This window comes from Physeter macrocephalus, chromosome 16, assembly GCF_002837175.3.
Source record: "Physeter macrocephalus isolate SW-GA chromosome 16, ASM283717v5, whole genome shotgun sequence".
NCBI lineage: Eukaryota > Metazoa > Chordata > Mammalia > Artiodactyla > Physeteridae > Physeter > Physeter macrocephalus.
In genome coordinates this window covers 85,112,812-85,131,393 of record NC_041229.1, presented here as the reverse complement: position 1 = coordinate 85,131,393, position 18,582 = coordinate 85,112,812, and the positions used below count along the sequence as shown (strand labels likewise).

General features: G+C 40.2%; 1 protein-coding gene and 1 non-coding gene across 5 annotated transcripts in view; one reads left to right on the top strand and one right to left on the bottom strand.

Annotated features, from left to right (window-relative positions):
• The window catches only part of PRRG4 (proline rich and Gla domain 4), a 17,421-nt gene extending 2,610 nt beyond the window's left edge, over nt 1–14,811 (bottom strand). The window contains exons 1-6 of one of the 4 annotated variants that reach the window (XR_447993.3): nt 14,395–14,655; nt 13,889–14,001; nt 8,496–8,659; nt 6,845–6,893; nt 5,724–5,856; nt 1,192–1,776 (exon numbers count right to left, since the gene is read on the bottom strand). Coding sequence is in view for 3 of the 4 variants with exons in the window: in XM_007111132.3 (XP_007111194.1) it covers nt 1,542–1,776; nt 5,724–5,856; nt 6,845–6,893; nt 8,496–8,659; nt 13,889–13,991 (684 nt within the window). In the remaining variant the exon portion in view is untranslated. The other 3 variants (XM_007111132.3, XM_007111133.3, XM_007111131.2) reach the window with 3 other exon arrangements.
• A 2,363-nt stretch (nt 14,812–17,174) lies between these two features.
• Nucleotides 17,175–17,247, top strand: TRNAW-CCA (transfer RNA tryptophan (anticodon CCA)). Its single transcript has one exon. It is a non-coding gene; the product is annotated as a tRNA-Trp (tRNA).
• The last annotated feature ends 1,335 nt before the right edge of the window (nt 17,248–18,582 follow it).

Here is an 18,582-nt window from a genome sequence, read left to right as displayed (position 1 = left end):
ACGAACCCGTGTCCCCTGCATCGGCAGGCGGACTCTCAACCACTGCACCACCAGGGAAGCCCTGCATGTGAGTTTTAATCTCACCTCTGTAAAAATTATAAAACAAAATACAATTTTATAAATGGTCTTAAATAGGAAAAAAGCAATGCCTGGCAAAAAACATAAAGAACAGAATTTTCTATTTCTCAGGAGTATGTTTTTTTTTGAGCTCCTGCAAAGAGGAAACAAATTCACGTATACGTACACACCCACTCAAATAAATTTGTGCACAAACATTCATTCCAGAAGTTTATAGCTTATACTCTACTATGTTCTTAAGGGGAGACTGGTCATATATACAATTAGAAGAAAATACAAAATATAGGTCAAAATGATTACCTATGGTGTTCTGTGTCTAGACATTAAGAGATACAGGGGGTTGCTGGTAACTTTAATCAATATTATTTTGATAGCAGAAAAGTAAGTTACTTCTTCCAGGTTCTCAAACTATTATTTATAAAATTCAACAAATTTTCCAGATTAATAGCTATAGTCAGATACAGATAACATAACAATGAAAATGGGTGTGTCTACTCATCATTAATATGCACAACTTATCAAGTTGTCACTCCTAGATTTGAGGCCTGTATCTTTATTTGGTGGTATAACAACCCTTGCAAATCCGTAACATTGCAACCCTGTTCCCTCTGAAGAACTAACTCTCTAGCAAGTGTTTTGTTTTGTTTTGTTTTTGCGGTACGCGGGCCTCTCACTGCTGTGGTCTCTCCTGTTGCGGAGCACAGGCTCCGGACGCGCAGGCTCAGCAGCCATGGTTCACGGGCCTAGCCGCTCCGCTGCACGTGGGATCTTCCCGGACCAGGGCACCAACCCGTGTCCCCGGCATCGGCAGGCGGACTCTCAACCACTGCGCCACCAGGGAAGCCCTGTTTTGTTTTGTTTTTAAAGAAAACTATTGACCCCACTACCCATAATAAAACATGACTGATAGCAAGAGTTCACAATAAAAACGTGCAAAATATGGTGAATGCTATGCAATAATTTAAAATAAAAAAACAAGTGATTATATAAAGGCCACCAATTTATATTTAAATGCCAAATTCTGTGAAGTATTTCCAACCAAAAAGAAATCCTAAAAAAAAGAGTAGGTCAAATATTATGACTTGGGATAATCTAACAATTAGAAATTCTTACCTTTTTAGTATTCAATACAAGAAATCTACAAACTTTTTCTGTACAAAGGATACAGATAGCTCCCCAGTTGTAGCTGTGACATCCATAACAGATTTTTTGAACCATTAAAAGGAACAAAAAAGTGCTCTCTTCTTAACTGCAAAGATACAAAGTTCCTTATCCAGCTGATTATGATCAAGTTCAGGTCCAGGATGCTAACAGATCTCCAGTGGCATAGTACACGTGCTTATTCCTCCTTTACTCTCTGCAGTTCGTCATAAAGGGCTGAATTGACATGTCTTTTTGGTTCAGGGAAAACAAACCATTTAAATAATGTGAATGTCCTATATCACCAAGACAACAAGGTGGGCTTAGTGAGATGGGAGTGACATAGATTTTTTAAATACCCTAAACCCTTTTGCTGGCCCAGGATATGGTGGTGGCGGCGAAACATTGTGTTTTCTGGTCAGTGCCATTGCCTGTTCATAAGAAGGTAATCCTGTGTCCTCCACTGAAGGTGGCAATGGAGACAAGACAGCCTCCTCAGGTCTTCTGAAAATGATGGAGGGAGTGTGTCTGCCCCTTCTTGCGTAGGTGGCTGAAGAACTAAACAGAGACAGCATTGAGGTCTAGGAAAGGCAGCATTTTTAGGTTAAGATGGCAATATTAAAAAATCCAACCATTTTGATAAAGGTGAACACAATTTATTTTTATTGTTTTAATTTTGGGGGCCGTGCTGCGTGGCTTGTGGGATCTCAGTTCCCCAACCAGGAACTGAACCCGGTCCATGGAAGTGCAAGCACTGAATCCTAACCACCAGACCACCAGGGAAGTCCCTGAACCTGACTTATTAATATAACAACAGTTTTATTTTACCCATAAACTCTGAAAGAATCTTGATATAATGGAAAGATCAAGAACTCTGAAGTCAGTCACGGGTAAGAAACAGGATCTTGTCATTTCATAGCTATGTGACCAGACGCAAGGTAACTCAGCTTTCCTCCTCCATAAAATGGGGATAACAATAGCTACCTCAACAGAGATGATTTGTGTGGATTGAGAAAGATGTCTTATGTAAAGCATCTAAGCAATGTCAGGAACACTGTAACAAGGACTCAAAACATGTGAATTCCCTTTTTCTCCTGCTCCTGAATTAAAATTTTCTCAAAGTATGGTGTGAAACCAAATCCAGGCTTCGTTGAAAGGCAGCATAACTCCAAGCCTAGGAAATTGATGCCACAGAGATAATCACAACAGCAATGCTCGTCTCTCTCTCCTCTGTTCCCCACTGAATCCCTGCTGCCTGGGCCATCCCTCCTAAACAGGACTTCTATCATATCATTCTTCTCCGCAAAAGTCTAACCTGCAGCCTACTTTCTACTGAATCAAGTTCTAACTCCTGTGCCTCCTTTTCAAAGCCTCCCTTATTCTGGCCTCACTTTATTTTAAAGCTCTCTGCTCTTGCCGAGGTAGCCTCTTTACTCTCCTCTGTATGTGCAATGAATTCTCTGGTCTATCTCTGTGGTTTCACCTGTATTGTTCCCTTTCTCAGATTATTATCTTTTCCCCATTGATTTCCATTGATTTAAGTCCAACAATTACAAAAAAAATTTCTTTAATTAAAAAAAAAAAATGGCCTAGTTCAATATGGCCACTGTTTTCACAAAACTCTGTCATCTACACCACCAGCCAATGAAATTTGAAATGCAACACAGGTCTGGTGTTTTGAAGCTACATTTTTCCCTTCTCACTTGTGAATTACAAATTAAAATTTAGACATTAGTAAATTGATCTGTTTAGACTGTGAAGTTGGCTGCCTATGAAGCATCTATGCATAAATTAACCTCTTATAGTTATAACTAATAAGATAATTTAAATGTATAGGTAATCCCCAACCTCTAGTCAATATTTACAGTATTCTTCCCAATAAGAGACAGCTTAGCAGACCCAAAATACTGCAAACTTTTGCTAACTAAATCAATCAATTTGCCCCTTAGAATGCCTTTTCCTTTGGAGGTTATGCGATCTGGAATTGGACGGAAGGAGAGAGGAAAATTGCAGAGAGAAGAAAAGAAAAAAATCTGTGTAAATCTAGGAACTGGATAATCAGCCCATCAATAGTTGAGAGGTGACTGATAGCCTCAGAAGTTTACTTAGAGGAGTCAACACAATTCCTCCTCTGTCAGAAATCTGGAATGTATTCATGGTAGGCTTGTCACTTGCCACATTCATTAGCTTGTGACGAAAAGTTCTACTTGTTTGTTTGTAGGAAACAGGAGAGACAGATGTTTTACTTGAAGAAATGAATTTTTCCATGTTGACCTTCAAAATTTAAGTTACAGGAACAGTATAATTATATTAAAGTCATTAAGTGTCTCCACAGTGATTTCTTACATGATTGAAATCAGAAAGTATGCACCAGGAACATCTCAAATAAGCTGACAGCATTATATTATGCCTATTTTCCTCCATAAAATATAGGGACTAAGAAATGAAAAGATCTTGTTTCCCATTTCTTGGCATGCTTTTACAGAGGAATGAGACAAACTATTCTAACAATGATCTTATTTTTTACTCTTTTCTTTTTCAAATATTCCTCACCCTTCCCCCACTTGCAGACTTGCAAAATGTAGAAAGAGAACACATAACTCTGCTGCAAGAATTTCTTGGGACAATTGATGAACGGTACTTTACTAAGTATTTAAAAGTTAATCTTAACACAAGTGAATGTCTGGTTAACCTAGTTTGAAATGTCCCCTATAAAGGGTTTCTGTGAGAATCGAAGTGAGACAGTAGATGTAAAAATGACCTGTAAACAGTACAGCATTATCCTGTACTAACATTAAGTATAACTAAACTTTTAAAATAAGAGATACCCAGGTTTTCAAAATTTTATAATAACATACATAGAAAATATGCATAATGATGGCACCTCTTTATTCCCTGTGTCTTTGAATTCTGCTTCTAACCTCATGCAGGAAAGAAGCTAGAAGGTTTCAGAGAAAAAAGGCATAAGGTAAGAAGGTGTAGTGGTGCAGAAAAGTAGAAAAATGAAGAAAAACCGGAAAGAAGAGAGAAGACAATGTCGAGCAAGAGGACACTGAACAATGGCTGTGCTCACAGACCTTGAGGGAAATTATTAAATGTGAGGGCATACAGGGACTTTTTGGGGAAAATACTATAAATGGGGTGGAAAAGAAGGAAAGATAAAAGGCAAGGAGAGGGGCTTCCCTGGTGGCGCAGTGGTTGCGCGTCCGCCTGCCGATGCACGGGAACCGGGTTCGCGCCCCGGTCTGGGAGGATCCCACATGCCGCGGAGCGGCTGGGCCCGTGGGCCATGGCCGCTGCGCCTGCGCGTGGAGAGTCTTTAAAGACATATTTTCCAATTTCTTCATTAACCTGTGAGTTTCCAGGTATGCTGCAGCTTGTGGAGAAAGACATATTGAATAAAATCTTAGTCAATAGCCCTAGAAAACAGGAAGAACTTGCTCATTTCCTGTCTGTTAAGTAAGTGAAACCTCTCAGCTTAAAACATAGTGGCTTAAGAAAAATTGCACAAAATTTTCCTTATCTTCTCTCACTTTTCAAAATTTTATAGGATTTACAGAAGTCTCAGACAATCTCCTTAGTCCCTGCCCATGATCACATCAATGCCTCAGGGAGTTGTTCAGGAATTCCAGCCTGGGGATAGAATTACGCTATACTTTGCCCCTGTCCTCTGCCCCCTTTGCTGGCATGTCCTCCTCTACACCCTTACTGTGGGCATCCTTTAAGACTCCGTCACTTGCCTTCTGTCCTTTCATCACACTCAGAGAACTTGCCTACTCTCATGGCTTCAGCTTTTATCCTCCAATGGATTTATCTTAATTCCATATCTGTTGCCCTAAACTCTTACCTTAACAATAAAGAAAAAGTTTTTATTATGGTAAAATACGTGTAACATAAAATTTGTCGTTATAACCATTTTCAAGGGTACAATTCAATGGTATTAATTATATTCACAATGTTGTACAAGCATCACCACTATCTATTTCCATAATCATTTTATCACCTGGTTACCATCATTAGCTTCTTCATAGAATTTGAAAGTGTAAATAGGGATATATAAGCATTAATTTCGATAGCCTGTTTCACATGTGGTATTTTTTGTTGAATAAGGTTAGTTCTACACTTTCTCATCTATACTTACAGGTAAGATAATAGAGAAGATAATAACTTTTTATTCTAATAAGGATGTTGAGATTCTATTACGCAAACAATATGGCCTTTATGAAGCTTTACTAATGTGTTGGAACTCAGTTAATAGTAATGTACCAATGTTGGTTTGTTAGTTTTACAAATGTACTATGGTAACATAAGATGTTAGCAATGAGGAAGCTGCGTGAAGGATATAAAGGAACTCTCTGTGCTATCTTTGTAACTTTCCTGTATATCTAAAATTATTCCAAAATCAAAAGTGTATTTTTAAAAAAAGGCAGCCATTTTTTTAGCCATTTAAAAATGACAGTATAGAACATATAATAGTGAATTAAATATTTTTATTTGGTACTTACCCTGGATGTTGTTGCCTGTTACACTTAGTGATACAAAGATAGTAACCAAGTAATCCAAAAATAACCAAAAATACTCCAGCAGCAATTAGTCCAGTCAGAAGGCCCATAACATCGATTTTCTCGCTGTTAGCATCTTAAGATAAATCATTAAAATAACATGAATATAACAACTGAAAAGCACCACCTATGATTTCAATAAATTCAATGCTGGGTGTAAGCATGCTATTAAGCATCTAATAATTAATATTGATTACTTTGAAAAGTCTGTGCTAGAGACATGACCAGAAAAAATTTAGATACACTTCCTAAAAGCCCTAGTTCTGACTTCATTTATTTTTAATTTTTTAAAGTTTTTGACCACACTGTGTGGCATGCAGGATTCCCACCCAGGGATCAAACATGCATCCTCTGCATTGGAAGCGTGGACTCTTAACCACTGGACCGCCAGGGAAGTCCTTAGCTTCATTTATTTTAAATGTTATATTAAATGGATGAAAGTCAAGACTAAGTGGGATAAACATGTTCTTTGTTCAACTATACACATTTTGGTATTAACTACTAAGATAAATGTAGTAAGCAATTCCGGTGTAGCTATGTAATAGTCTCCCTATAGCTGGGGCCCTACCTAGGGGGAATGAAAAAAGAGCTGGCAAACACAAACAAAACAAAACAAAACCAATCTGACTAAAAAGCAGCTAGAGATGATAAATGTAGATAAAATAAAGGATCTCCCCTCTCTAGGAGTTACTTAATTCTACCTAACAATCCTAATTTACCTAGTAGCATAAGTATTCCATTCACTTGTAATGGTAAAAAAGAAAAAAAAATTAAAATAGAGTCCTACTTTTATTCTGTGCAAGTCTTGACTTAGCTGAACTGTTTAAAATAGCATTAAGCCTATTATCTCATTTCCCTACTATCTCACCAAACTTGATTTTCAGTGTGTAAACAGATTAATGTGGCCTTCTCTGTCTTAGATAGCCCATTGTATAACTGAGAAATCTTCCTTGGCTTTACAAGGTATGTATGTTGTGCAACAACCAAACTCAAACAATGAAACTAAAAATGTACTATGATAGAGGGTGGGAAAAAACATGAAAATTGATCAGTTCTTGCCTTACCTGATTCTGTGGTTGGTCCTTTAATTGAATATTCTTGCCAAAATGTCATCTAAGAGAAGGTAAAATTTCCAAGTTTATTTAATTTCTTTATTGTCATTTCATTTGGTCTCAATGACCTAGACTAGGGGGGGTAAATGCTTGGCATGTGCCACAGGTAGGATACCAGTTCATTCATGCTGGAGGGCGTGACTCACTCTAATAAAGTACTGCCATCCAACACTGTTTCTTCCAACTCGAATTGGTCAGGGGATTATTGCTAGTGCTAGCTCTCTACTACTGTGCACTGATAGTCTCCCTTCAACTGCCCAGAGCCCTCGCTCAGGCATCAGGGGACACTATCGCATTAGAGAGTCGATGAAAGTAGCAGAGATGGAAGTTGAAGCAGGGGACTCATTATAATGTTTGAAAAGGAGTCTGATTTTTTTCTACATTAGGTGAGCCCTCAGTTTCCTAGGAGATTTTATTGAAAGTTATTTATTGATTTGGAAAGACATGCCTGAGACTGTTTAAGTTCGGTGTTACTTGAGAGAATAGAAGCCATTTTTAAGGAACTGTGATAAAATTAGAAAACGGGTTTGTGAAAAACAATAGAATTTCAACAGGCACAACTACAACGCAGAGTAGACTTTCTTTCCCTTCTCTAATAGATGCAGCAGATAATAGCAGGGAATGCAATCTGGGCACAATTTTGGAAGAAAAAAGAACTAAGTTTCAATAACACCTGCATTTAAAGGATACCTAGAGAGGTTCTTATTGACCAAAGAGTAAAATGGGATTCTTGGGGAAGGGGAAAAGGAGCTGGGGTTATTTAATCTACAAAAGTGAAAAATCTGGGTCACTTGTCATTCTTTTTTTTATGGTACGCGGGCCTCTCACTGTTGTGGCCTCTTCCGTTGCGGAGCACAGGCTCCGGACACGCAGGCTCAGCGGCCATGGCTCACGGGCCCAGCTGCTCGGCGGCATGTGGGATCTTCCAGGACCGGGGCACGAACCCATGTCCCCTGCATCGGCAGGCGGACTCTCAACCACTGCGCCACCAGGGAAGCCCACTTGTCATTCTTAAAGAATAGGCCAGATTATAACAGGGACGGTGCTGGCTGTTTGTTTTGTACCTTTTCAGGATTAACAGATAGGATTTAATTATATTTTAAGGGAGAACTTCTAAAAGTTTATCGCCAAGCAATAAAATCCTGAATGCAGGGACTATATATCTTATCTTCAGTCTCTAGCAGAGCACTTGGCACATAGTAAGTCATCAATAAGTACTTGAAATATAAATACAGTAATCAAAAATGGTAAGTCCTAATAGAAAAAATTGCTCTGAGTCTTGAATGATTGAAGCCTGAGTCAGAGAACTAACTCAAATAATATCCTAAAGTTTAATTCACTCTGCTTCATGATTGTCTTTGAATATCATAATGTTAAACACAGAAAATCACGACATAATTGATAATTTGCTGATTACTATAAGCCCAGTTAAGTACAAAGCCAAGTCTAAATGGGCTAATTACAATATAAGAAAGTAGAAAGAGATAACAGGTATACAATCTGAATTTTATTTAAGGCACATAATCTCTACTGACTGAAAGTGCCACTTTCTTAAGTACCATTTAATAGATGTCTAGCCAATTAACATCATCAACCAAATTACCGTTTTATCTTCATCCACAAAAATTTCTCTGGCTTCCTCATAATTACAAAGTTCTTCTCTGCATTCTCTTTCTAGGTCACTGGGAGTGAAGAGCTCCAAATCAAATCTATTATATAGGAGGTGTCTACGTATGAACAAGTTTGCTTCTTCTTTTGATGTAAAGACTAGCAAAGAAATAGAAAGATTTCAAACACTGATAAAAAATAAGGCAGAAAATTCTTGTTTTAATTATGGTAAAAGCATACAGTTCTTTTGATGCGGTTAAATTATACCAAACTTTCTTGTGTGGTTTTAAAATCTGACAAAAAGAAATATCATCAGTAAAAATAATTCCTGCTAAATATGAAATACAGATATCAACAAAATTCCAGAACATACTTGAGTAGATTATGTCCAAAATTCTCAGCATAAATAAAAATTATTTGAGTATCACTTTTCCCTCTAGACAATTATTTTTCCAATAAATGACAGGCCAGACTATTCTATTTCTAAAGCGTTGGTTTCCTATTATCTTGACTGAGAAAAATTAGTCTGGTGTAATGGACAGAGTACTGGACTAAGAGTTAGAAGACAGAGACTCTTCTTTTTGATTTGGCTTAGCTATCAGATATATCCTGGGATAAGTCACTTATATCTCTGGGTTGCCATTTCCTGAAACACTTTTTTTTTTTTTTTTTGGCTGCACTGTGTGGCATGTGGGATCTTAATTCCCTGACCAGGGATCGAACCCATGCCCCCTGCACTGGGAGCACGGAGTCTTAACCACTGGACCTCCAGGGAAGTCCCTGGGTTGCCATTTCCTCATTTGGAAAATAGGAATATGAACTAAATAATAACTAAGATCTGTTTATGTTTTAAAATTATAAATTCATACATTTATATTAAAATTGTTCTATCAGGTTTATACCAAAAAATTTTAAACTTCTAAGCTAATAAAATCATAAGTTAATTATAAGATGAATTAAAAGCCATTCAGTCCCTCCCAAAGGACTAGCTCCCTCCACTCAGCCCCTAAACATGTGTCTACAAAGCTTTATAAGACTCCGTCTACATGTGCATGTAGGGAAGGTAAATGGTAAACACCATAGCTAAGCACAGGTTGACACAAAACCAAAATATCCTACCAAGGCAGTATTTTCAAAACCTGAAAACTTCAAACTCGTTCTGGTGTCACACAAAGCTGAAGCAATCTTGCTCCAGATCATATTACTGAGACTGGAATTCAGAAACTCTCTGAGAACTACCCCAAATGCTTATAAGAATTTAAAAGTGTTGGTATTTCTCACTGCTAACCATTACTAAAGGAAGAATATATTAAAGTGGGCAACTGAAAGATGGATCAAGACTGACGATAGGGACTTCCCTGGTGGTGCAGTGGTTAAGAATCCACCTGCCAATTCAAGGGACATGGGTTTGATCCCTGGTCTGGGAAGATCCCACGTGCCGCAGAGCAACTAAGCCTGTGCCACAACTACAGAGCCTGTGTTCTAGAGCCCACAAGCCACAACTACTGAGCCCACACACCACAACTACTGAAGCCCACACGCCTAGAACCCAGGCTGTGCAACAAGAGAAACCACTGCAATGAGAATCCTACACACCGCAATAAAGAGTAGCCCCCGCTCACCGCAACTAGAGAAAGCCCGCGTGCAGCCAAAAATAAGACCCAATGCAGCCAAAAAAAAAAGACTGACGACAGTGCATGGTCTGGAAGACTAATACTGATTTGAGAGTGAACTCAGGTTGGCCATTTATTCTTAGCCTTTGAGAACAGTCACACCTTGGCCAAGATATTTTCCCTACTAATCAATCACTTTTCCAAGCAGGTCTGAATCTTAACAGAGCTGGATTTGTCCAATACACTAGCCACTAGCCACATATGGCTATTGAGCACTTGAAATGTGGCTAGTGTGAATTGAGATGTGCTGTAAGTGTAAATACACAGGGGACTTCAAAGACATGGTTTAAAAAAATATGAAATATCTCAATGTTTTCTATTGCTTATATTTGGAAATACTGGGTTAAATATTTTGGCTATATTAGGTTAAATTAACTACATTATTAAAATTAATTTCACCTTTTTTTTTACTTTTTAAAATATGGCTCTAGAAAATTTTAAATTTTTTATGTGGTTAATATTTTATTTCTATTGGCCAGTGCTATTCTAGTGTATTCATTTCTATGTTAGAAATAACACATATGAGCTATTTGAACCAAGGGGGAAGCTAGAATGGGATCACTGGTGATAGTCGTTTTGAGAAATATTCTAAAGGGTAGACCAGTGTGATAAAATATTTTTGTTCTTTCTTCTTCTTTGTCTTCTTGCAGATTTTACACTACCACCTAATGGAGACAGAATGAAAAATTTTCCAAGTCTCCATCATCTCTCATTGGGATTCTCGCAATGGCCCTCTAAGGCAGGGGTCCCCAACTCCCGGGCCACGTACCACTATCGGTCTGAGCCCTCTTAGGATCCGGGCGGCACAGCAGGAGGTGAGCAGCGGGCCAGCGAGCGAAGCTTCATCTGCCGCTCCACTCCCCATCGCTCCCCATCATTGGCATTACTGCCTGAACCATCCACCGGCAACATCCGTGGAAAAACTGTCTTCCACGAAACCGGTCACTGGTGCCAAAAAGGTTGGGGACCGCTGCTCTAAGGGCTCTCCTTGTCCCCTACAGCTACTCTGGTTTCCAACATGCCTGTTCTCTCCTGCCTTTGAACTTGCTGTTTCCTCTAAATAGAACTTTCTTCTTCCACTCTGCTCTCTCACGTCCTTCAGGATTTTGTTCAATGTTACCTTGAACCCCATCCCCACTCACCCACCTCTGGCAATCCCCATCTCCTACTATACTCTGTTTTTCTTCAGAGCACTTATCACCATCTGGTGTTCTGTATGCTTTACTTACTTGTTACCACTCTGTTCCCCTAGCTAGAAGGAAAGTTCCATTAAAGCAAGGGATGCTGACACAAAGAGATGCCAAAAAAATTACTTACAAAAATAAATGAATGAACTTGACTTTCCAATAGTGGGAAGGAACTCTTGGACCTAAATTCTACCAGTTGAAGCAATTCAGAGGTATAGTCCATTACTCAGCTTGGCATAGGTTTAAAATATTAAACCAGTGATGAAGTAACTCTGAGCCTGCCTAACTTAGCTATATTGTACTTACTACATGAAATCTGTTTTGCTACTTCTCAGATGCGCCCAGATCTTTACATTTTATTGGCTAGAAAAGCAGTGCCAAATTTCTCATTGTCAGTCTCCTATTCAAGTCAGTTATCTGAGTTATAAAATGCCCCTGCCCTCCAAATGGCACTTTCAACTTAAAAGGAAAATAAAAAAGCAAGTCATAAATATTTTTATTGCTCCTGAAATGATATTTATGCCAACGAAAGTCTTCACTGATGTATAAAACATGCCCTCCAGGAGGGGCTGCTGTTTACCACTTCCCTGAGTGTGAAAGTTCTGATTCAGTCCGTGGTTGATCTTAGACTTTCAGTGCCTTATCAAACATCTTCCTGCCTCCCTTATGATCTTAGGAGAAATACTATCCTTTGTTATTCGGGTTCTAAGTAGCCCTGGATTTGCTTTAAATTGAAGGAGGCAAACTTCCTTGCCCCTGGAGCATCCCGAACTTCCAGCGAGAGTTCCTATTTTCCCTCTGGCCATTGCTGGAGGATGCACTGGCCTCTGCACTTTTGTATCTGCCTCCTCAGATTGTCTTTCCATCTCTATGTCTCCTGTCTTAGACCATCCTAGGAAGTTGCCTGTGCATTCCCCTATTTTAAGCCCACCAACTGAGATATTCCATTTTCCTCCTCTCTCCTGTCTCCCCATGCTTTCCAAATAAATTCTTTTTAGGTCATTTCAACCCCACCTTTGGGCTTTATCAGAATGCAGCTGAAGGTCCTTATTTTCCTAATTACTTTTCATATCTACATTTATTATATCTCATTTGCAGATAGAGAGCACTGGCTTCTGTGCCATACAACTCTCCGGAGACAGTTACTGCTAACTCATTCTTTCCTCTGCTCTTGAAACTCTCTGTTTTTACTTCTGTCATAGAGTTTATGGAGATTATCAGTTTACACACTGCCTCTCCCACTAGATGAAGTAGTCCTCCCGGTCAGGATTACAGTCTTTCATTTCTACATCTCCAGTGCCTAGCAGAGGGCTTGGCACATAGTGTATGTTAATAAAGAGGTTATTACTGAACAAATCAGCTTTTTAAATATATAGGATTCTTCATTTACATTTCCCACAGATATCTCCAGCCTTCTGCACTCAAGTTTGATCTCTAAATTCCTTCCATAGTTTGTGATGTCCTTGAGACTGTCTTTCATGCTGTATCGTGTGAGTGAATGAATACACTCACAAGCATTCTGGAGATCAGCATCTGGTCCTGCTGAGTATGGATCATCCACCTTATATATGAGTGGACTTACATATATGGTGCAACTTGGGAGGCACCAAGAAGGATTTCCTTCCAAATCTCCCCCATCCCACTGGCTAGCCTATCCAATTGCCTAGAATTCTGCCGTCAGTGTTTGATTCCCTCAGGTTAAGATGTTGCCCTATCTTAACACACACACGCACACACACACACTCTCCTAGAAGGTTTGAGACACTAAGCTGTATTAATCATTAATGAGTCATCCAGGAGTATTAGTGTAACAGATCCTTCCCCAAAAGAAACGAGAGTAGGATCTGGGTAGGGAAGCACAATGACAAGGCAGGGAGAAATGAAAGCCAATTTTTTTCTTCTTTTCTGTTTTTTCTGGTTAGGCTTTCAAAATATGGGCAGGAATCAGTCTAAGACCTGGAGTCCACATGGTATGGAATTCTAGGTCAGCAAGCCCCAAACCTAATCTTCTCACACCTTCTGACTTTATCCAGAAAACCAGGCATTTAAAAGTAAAAAAGGACCTCAGAGATCATTCCACTCCCACCCCCCATCATTTTACAAGCTGAAAGGGGTTAAGTAACTTGCCCAGAGTCTCCTAACACATCCGGACTAGATCCTGGTCTCCCTGTCCATCTTTCCAGGAAGAACTGGAAGAATTATGCTCATTATAATTACCACATAGCTTCATCTAGAAAAACGGCACTCACTGATTTTCAGAAGTTGAATTAGATTTTCCATTCAGTTAACCACCAACCTGGTCTTAAATATATACTTACCAAAAGCAACTCACAGAAATGAATGTGTATAAATTGCACTTAACATAACAAACCACAACATTACCAAATAAACCACAAATTAAAGGACATTTTAGTGCTTCTATGATTGATGGGGGCATGTAGTTTCAAAGACTGCACTTTCTGGTTTGAGCTCTGTAATCCGAGTCGTGTTTCCCGGAGGGTTTTCTTGGAGCCGGAAGCCAGGCTTACCTTCTTCTCCCGCATGCCTAGACTCCTCTGGACTTCTTGTGCGATGAGGGAACGCGAAGGTAACTATGCGCAGTTGGCTGAGTAGCACCAGGAGTGTAAACATAGTCTGGCAACTGTCAAACAAACCGAAACAAACAAAATAACCAACCGACCAACAAAAAACACGTCAAAAAAGCCCCCGGCTCAGCACTTTGAGTTCCTGTGGGAACTGAGTCACCTACCTGCTGTGCTCAAAGCCACCGCGCGACTGCGCCCCGCGCGCGGTTTCGGTCGCCAGCCTCCGACCCGCGCCCGGAAAGCGGCCCCGAGAGCGTGCCCGGGGACAAATGCCGCCTCCGCCCTACCCCTCGCCTCCCCACCCCACCCTCCGGACTCTGCCGACGGCAGAGCGGGCACCTATCGCCGCGGCCGCCCTCTGCTTTCCGTTGGAATCGAGCCCGGTCCGCCGAGGTGGCCCCCTCCGTGTCGCCCATTCCCCGTCGGGGCCGAGCCGCCGGGCCTCGCACCTGCAGCTCCGGGCGCATGTTCCAGCAGCTCCCGGGCCGGAGCCCCGTGCTTGGGTAGTCCCTGCGGCCGCCAGACCCTCCGTCTCAGCGCCCCCAAAACCCTCGCCTTGCTTTCCGCAGGGCCGGAGTGGCCCGCACTCTCGAGGAAGCGCCTGGAGTCCGCGGAGCGCCGCCCTGGCCGGCACGGGGACGCGCGGCGCAGGCCCAGCCTTGATCCCGGGAGACCGCGGAGCTGTGGGAAAAGGAGGAAGCAGCTCCTTGGGAGTACCTGGCCGCGCTCCTCCTCCCGGGGGCCGGCTCACCTGCGGCGGGCAGGCAGTTGGCAGTCGTCTCCGGGAAGCCGCCCCTCGCTGTCGCTATCGCTGTTGCCGTCGCTATCGCTGTTGCCGTCGCCGTCGCCGTCGCCGCTTCTGCCCTGAGCCCTGGGCGAGCCCGGCCGCCCGCAGCCAGTTCTGGCCCCGCCTTGGCGCGCGGGGGGCAGGTTTGGGACTGGTTTCTAGATCCCGCGTCCTCCGCCGACTCAGGGGAGCGTGTTCGGCTCCCAGTAGCTAAGCAGAGCGCCCCCCGGAGCGTCCGGGGCTTTTCGCTTTGGGTTCCACTAGGCTAGGGGCTCTGTCTTGAGACCTTAGGTCTCAAAGGGTGGTCCGTGAAGGAGAGCAAAACATTCATCGGAGAAGTACTATGAACTGGGAAGTGACCTTAAAAATTAATCGATTACGTTGGTTCTCAAATCGTGGTCCCCCAGGTCTGGGTCATCCCCAAGATCTTTCAAGGAGTCTTCGAGGTCAAAATGATTTCCTTTATGGTACAAAGACAAGATTTGCCTTTTTCACTTTCATTCTCTCATAAATATACAGCGGAAATTTCCAGAGGCTGTTTGACGTGTAATGATGTCATCACTCAGCTAACAGGGCGCCTGCATGTGTATTGCGTTTTCCAGTATTTTCTATGGTAGTAGGTTTAAGTATCAATATGTACATTTTTATAGAGATTCAAAGAGATTAATAAAATTTGCTTGTTCTTAGTGCTTTCTGTACTGTTATTCGCTATCTTTAGTCATACTTGGCAGGATAGCTATAACATCATTTTTTCAAACAAGTAGTCATCTGAAATCTTGAGCTTTTCTTTGAGCCTAGGCAGGAAGACAACAAAAACTAAGTACACTTTGTTGTCTTGATTTGAAATAATATTTTGAAAATTTCTCAGTTTAACATAATATGATAAATACCATTAGATAGAATTCACATAAGTAAAAGCTCTTTGGGGTCCACCACCTATAATGACTTAATAGCATTTGGCAGTATGAACGCAAACTTCAGCCACTATGGAGCTGCAAGATATTTTGAGATTAGGTAGCAAAGAGAGAAGAGACTAGTCAGTAAAGACATTGTTCAAGATTGTCAATTTCTTCTGTTATTTATTTGCTGTATTCATCTTCTTATTTTGTATCATTTGCTTTTCTAAAGTCACTGTTCTTTTGCTTTTCTCCCAAAACATTTTAAATGCTTTTAATCTGGCCCTCTGTAGAACTGGGCCAGATATTATGAATCTCATTTTACAAAGGATACTGAAGCATGAAGAAATAAAGGATCTTGGAGAGTCATTGGTCAAGCAGTAGCCCAGCTCTTGACTCTTTCCAGTGCTTTTTTGAGTTATTACTAAGCAGTGGAGGGCAGGAGGTAAAGAATTATTTAATTTCAAAAGAAAGAAAAAAAAATCAGAGCAATGAGATTAATGGACTTGGATTAGTATGATAATGCATCTCTGAGTTTGAGCACATACCCACCCACTTACCTGTGTGAACTCAAGAATGAAATGGAAACTCGCTCTATTGTGTGGGCATGAGGATTGACTCAAAGACTGTGACAGGAAATGTTAAGGTTGCAGCCATGAAGCTCGGCGATGTTAAGGTCTCATCCACATCCTTAAAGGCACAGTGTTAACTGTGTCATCAGACTACTCAGAACAGAAGATGCTACTTTACTGAACTTATGTTTCTGTGACATTTTAGCCTTGACATTTCAACATTGGTTGTTTGCTGTTTTAATTTATTATCCCCGTAAAATCAGTAGGTGGAAAATGAAAGACTCCTACTGTTCAAGGCTGATTATATATCTCTATGCAAGTATTTTCAGATTCAACGAATAGGCAGAGGGGTTAAAGATTTTATTTTAATCATTTGCTTTAAGCCCTCTAAAGGAACTTTTGACTAGAGCTCACATTTAATTCTATCATTTAACACCAATGATTGTTAATAACAAAATAAAATAAAAAACAGTGTGAGAGGTTATCTGGTTTCCTAGTCACCTGATTTTATGTCATGCTGTGGTTAGTAACGAGAACTACATGTCATGTTAAAAAAAATAGTAATCCTTAGAGGAGTCCTTACAGGGCACATAGGAACCTGAATCAGTGTGGTTCTGAGCTGCCCTCTGGGGCCTTTGACAAGGACCTGTGTCATAGCTGGTCACAAAACTCTCACTCTTCGTTCAGACCTTGGCATTTTTACAGCTATGATTAGTTCTTTCACTCATTGACTCATTTTATCATCATAATCTTACTCTTTGATGGCCGCACAATTTTTGGGGGCCTCTTTTTTGTAAACCGAAGTTCAGGTAATAATGTGCTAAGTAAACAGTTGTTGTTGTTTTTCATACACAAGTTTATTTGGCATCAATTGCAAAACCATACTTTCATGCACAATGTCTGAAAAGAGAGTTTAGACAAATCATGTATTTTTAGCTACACAGCTGACAGTGTTTAAGAATCATTCAGGGACTTCCCTGGTGGTCCAGTGGTTAAGACTCTGCACTCCAAATGCAGAGAGCCTGGGTTTGATCCCTGGTCGGGGAACTAGATCCTGCACACCGAAACTAAGAGCCCGTGTGCCACAACCAAGACCCAGTGCGGCCAAATATATAAATAAATATTTTTTAAAAAGAGAATCATTCATTTATTCTGCATCAAAGAAGGGTAATAACGGAGAGCTGATGTTGCTGGTACTGATTAAAGACATACATTATATGGAAGACCTGTTAGGAAATCTACAACCTAGGATCCTATTTATTCTTCATTGGTGAAGGATTCTCCTTTGTTATTTGATGTACCACCCTGGTTTGAAGCCCTCGAAATGAGAGTTCTCAATGACTGAGTTTTGACATATAAAGTGTGGGTTTTAAAGCACTGTTTATTTTACTGATGTACACTAATGGCTTTAGTAGAGCTTATGGGTCTCTTTTACCCACCCTCAACACTGTCACTCTGAAAGCAACTTGAGAGCCAGGAACAAAGTTCACCAATTTTTGTACCTTGTCGGGCACATGGCAGGATTTCCTGACCGCTAAGTGAATGAAAGGAGGAATAAGTTCTAGTCCTAAATCCGCTTCTCTCTAGCTTTGAACAAATCACTTCTCATCACTCTCTCTGCCTCTTCTGAGACATTGAGGGTTTGGTGTGAATGAACTCTAAGACTCCTTCTTATGCTAAAATTGTATGGGTCTTTGACCATTCTTAATCATGAAAGTATAAAGAGGGCTCTATTTAAGTAATTTTCTAATTTATTCTTTCCTATCTGGATAGTTTTGGATTATTTGCTTTTATATAATTTATGTTATTTCAAATGAAGTCATTATATCAAAATATAAAGTTTGGAATTTATCTATATACACAAATTTCTTATTTTATTATTTGTTCATCCTTAATTGTACAAAATGGGAAGTTAATATAATTTTCTACATGGCAAAAGAGATAGTAAAACATTTTAAAATTTACTTTCTTTGGCTTCTCTGATAACTTGATTTACACTTTTCATTCTTGTGTTATCAGGAGACATTTTTGCAGAATCTTTTTCCTATTATCGGGACACCTATTTTATTTCTTTCCAACTTTGCTTTTTCTTGGATTTATATTGAATTTATGTCTATTTTTTTGGTATTTCTACTACCATTTTCCCTGTTTTGGCTCTCCAACTGCCTCAATATTTTTTTCATTTTCTCTTGTATCAGAATTTAGAATTTTAAAATATGGGGCACACTGATCTGTCTTTCTTCTCTAAGGAGAATAATGTTTTCTCTTTCTTTTGAGGTACACGTTGTGCCTACCATGAGATTATCTATATAGTGTTGGACACAATATACATTGGATGAATTAAATTATTTCAAATTTATTGGGCTTACCTGGTGGTGCAGT